This window comes from Gekko japonicus, unplaced genomic scaffold (genome assembly GCF_001447785.1).
Source record: "Gekko japonicus isolate JY-2015 unplaced genomic scaffold, Gekko_japonicus_V1.1 scaffold1593, whole genome shotgun sequence".
Lineage (NCBI taxonomy): Eukaryota > Metazoa > Chordata > Lepidosauria > Squamata > Gekkonidae > Gekko > Gekko japonicus.
In genome coordinates, this window is record NW_015176498.1 from 375389 (window position 1) to 378954 (window position 3566).

General features: G+C 49.4%; 1 protein-coding gene across 1 annotated transcript in view; it reads left to right on the forward strand.

Annotated features, from left to right (window-relative positions):
* Positions 1-30: 30 nt before the first annotated feature.
* RAP2A (RAP2A, member of RAS oncogene family) overlaps positions 31-3566 on the forward strand; it is a 26072-nt gene continuing 22536 nt past the window's right edge. The window contains exon 1 of the mRNA XM_015427309.1: positions 31-383. Within this exon, the coding sequence (XP_015282795.1) occupies positions 70-383 (314 nt within the window). The 5' untranslated portion in view covers positions 31-69. The remainder of the gene's footprint in view (positions 384-3566) is intronic.

The window sequence follows — 3566 nt, forward strand, 5'->3', positions numbered from 1 at the left end:
GTGAGCGCCCGGAGGCGGCGGCGGCGGCGGCGGCGGCGGGGCGAGTCCGGCGGCCGGGCGGGGAAGAGGATGCGCGAGTACAAGGTGGTGGTGCTGGGCTCGGGCGGGGTGGGCAAGTCCGCGCTCACCGTCCAGTTCGTCACCGGCACCTTCATCGAGAAGTACGACCCCACCATCGAGGACTTCTACCGCAAGGAGATCGAGGTGGACGCCTCGCCCTCCGTCCTGGAGATCCTCGACACGGCCGGCACCGAGCAGTTCGCCTCCATGCGGGACCTCTACATCAAGAACGGGCAGGGCTTCATCCTCGTCTACAGCCTCGTCAACCAGCAGAGCTTCCAGGACATCCGCCCCATGCGGGACCAGATCATCCGCGTCAAGAGGTGACGGGACCACCACCCCATCTCTGCCCACCCCCTTTCCCCAGGAGCCGCCTCCGCTTCCTCGTCTCCCCAGGAAAGCCAGCCTGCCTTGCTGCACCCCCTCTTGCATGCAAAGGCGCTGGGGTGGGGGTGGGGAAGGGTTGCCATCGGGGCAGCCATTTTTTTGGGAGGGGGTGGTGGGGAAGGGTTGCCATCGGGGCAGCCAAGTTTGTGGGGAGGGGGCTGGGTGCAGGGCGCCGGGGGCGGGGGGAGGCGCAGGAGTACCTTCTGGGGGGCGGCCCCGGGTTAGGCAAAGAGCCCGTCCGCCCTCGTCTCCATCCAGCGTTGCCAGCCCTGCAGGCTTCCCTCTTCGGCCGTAGATCAGAAACCGGTTGCACATGCACCACCCAATGCTCCCTCTAAGCTGTGGAGTCTTGTGAGCAAAGATTGTACTCTGTGAGCTACTGGCATTAAAGTTGTGAGCGAGCGATGTGGCTGCTGCATACATTAGTTTGCTCTGGAGCCCTCCTTCCTGAGCTAACACAAAAATGTGTGAGCCGGAGGTTAAAAAACTGTGAGCTAGCTCACACTAACTCAGCTTGGAGGGAACACTGGCGCCATCCCTTTGCCCAGCCCCTGGACTCGCTCCTGCTCCAAATCGTCCACTCCTTCTTCTCCTGCAGCCTGCAGGTCACCCTCCCTTGACTCGCCTTCTTGCATGCAGACTTGCATTTTCCAGGCCTTTTACACCTAACCAGTAGCAGCCCTGCCTACTCCCCAAACAAGTTTCCATGCCACTTACTGCGCTGAATCTGGGCCTTCCCAGGGAACTTGGTGACCCTGTGACAAATCTTGTGGCCAGTGCTCCCTCTAAGCTGTGGAGTCCTGTGAGCAAAAATTCTACTTTGCGAGATACTGGCATTAAAGTTGTGAGTGAGCGATAGGGCTACTGCTTAAATTAGTTTGCTCTGGAGCCATCCTTGAGCTAAGGCAAAAATGTGTGAGCTGGAGGCCAAAACTGTGAGCTAGCTCACACTAACTCTGCTTAGAGGGAACACTGCTTGTGGCCATCCTGAAGCACCTACAAGCGCTGCCTTACTCACAGACTTAGTTGTTCTTGGGGCCCTTGCGCTATGCGTTTTGCACCCTCAGCTTTCCTCTGCTTGTGATGCTCTGTGAGGTGGTCTCCATTGGCCTGTGCAACTTTTCTCTTTTGACCCCGCCCAGTTCATCTCCAGCTTCATGCGCTTCTGTTCCTCAAGTTTCATAACCTTGCGCTTCTCTCAATTCATATACATACATTCTTTAACATCACGACCTTACAATTTCATTTAATCTCTGAAGTATTATGCTTTGTTCAGAGGGCCATTTTCCTCTCTTTTTAGATGTGTCCAGAATTCTGTACATCTTTATTGACATTATTATATGCCTCACCCACATGCCCTAGGTCTGTGTGGCTGTTTTGGATTTATCCTTTTGTCCATATAAGGGCAGCTTACCTGAGTATGAGTTGCATTCCCTTAGTAAATGTTGTCTTCACTCCAGTGTTGGAAGCAGCAGCTTGGTGGAACATTGTTTTCTCCCCTGTTGAGATATACTCTTGATTCTTTCCTCTTCTGGTTGCAGATTTCAGATCCTCAAGGTCTTGCCCATCCCATTAAGTATGAGTAGAGACATGTCTTGCAAGGTTGAATACAGACAAGTGTTACAAAAGCTTTGTTCTCTCATTCATACTTGAGTGATTCAGGCAACCTGTTTGTCATCCCAACTGAGGGATTACGAAAAAAAATATATCAGGAAGCTGCATGCAACCTGTGCACGCTTACCTGGGAGTAAGCACCATTGAACACAGTGGAACTTACTTCTGAGTAGACATGTATCGGAAAGATGCAAAAAACTTGTGTTCCTAACAGTCTATTTTTCAACATTTATCTTTGTAGGCAAATAAAGTTATAGGTCTCTAGTCCAGAGAAGCCTTTCAGTTATTGTGGAGTCACTCTGTTCCTAAAATCTCACCAATGTAGTTATTTTTGGGTGATTCCACACTAGACCTTAAATCCTGTTCAACCCTGTCCCTGAACTTACATTCTACACTATACTCGTGTTCACCCCTGTACTTATCTCAGGGTGTTTTTTTTGTTTCCACATTACATTGAGGTCACCCTGGTTTTGCCCCACACTTGTCCCGGGATAAATGGATGCTGTTATAACCAGGGATAAATGCAAGGTATTGTGTCGCGAGTTGCACTCTGATAAAACTAGGGATGAGATCCAAATGCGGAAAGGGTACCATTCCTACATCACTTTTCCATATAACCTTTCCCCATTGGTTTTATGTAGAGTGTATTCCTAAAAGGTGAAAGCTTATAATAATAATAATAATAACAACATGCAGCCGACTTATGGCAACCCCTTTTGGGTTTTCAAGGCAAGAGACTTGTAGAGTTGGTTTGCCATTGCCTTCCTATGCATAGCAACTCTGCTCTTCCTTGGTGGTCTCCCATCTAGGTACTAACTACGTCTGTCCATGCTTTGTTTCCGAGATCTGACAAGCTTGGGTTAGTCACGCTGCTCAGTAAAAGCAATAAAACCACATGATTGCAAAATATAAAAACCGGTAGCTAATACAAGCATCATCAGAAGACAAGGAAAGGTCATTGGCAAAATAGAAGGGTCCAAGCCCTGACAATTCACCAGCGGTCTGGCTGTAAAGAAAGCTTCTAAAGGCACACAAAATCAGTGCTTGGTGATCTTCCCCGGAGAGGCAGTTTTCTGTAGTTTAGTACGGCTCTAGAGAAAGTCCTTGTTCCTACATCCAAGGTTCTGCTCTTATGTGGACTTGGAATGCTAAGAAGGCCCTCGCTGTGCCTCGAGAAGAGCATAGTGAGCAAAGACGTTATGATCCATTTTGTAGGGGTGTAGGACTCAAGTCAAAAGTGCCTGTTGGGTAAGGAGTACATCGAGTAAACCAGCTTGGCTCATTCTATCACTGAGAGGAGGAGCTGCTGCCTCTATCCAAATCTGAATTCCATCTGCTTTAGGAGAATATTTTTCCTAACATTAAACATAATGGAGAATTGTGCTTCCAGTTTGCCAAACTTCTCTCTATCTAAAGCTTCCTTAAAAGAAAACATTCTTAGCTCCATAGTTGACATGAATAAATTGGATTAAAACCCAAAGTCTTCCTCCCCCCCCAGTGGAACT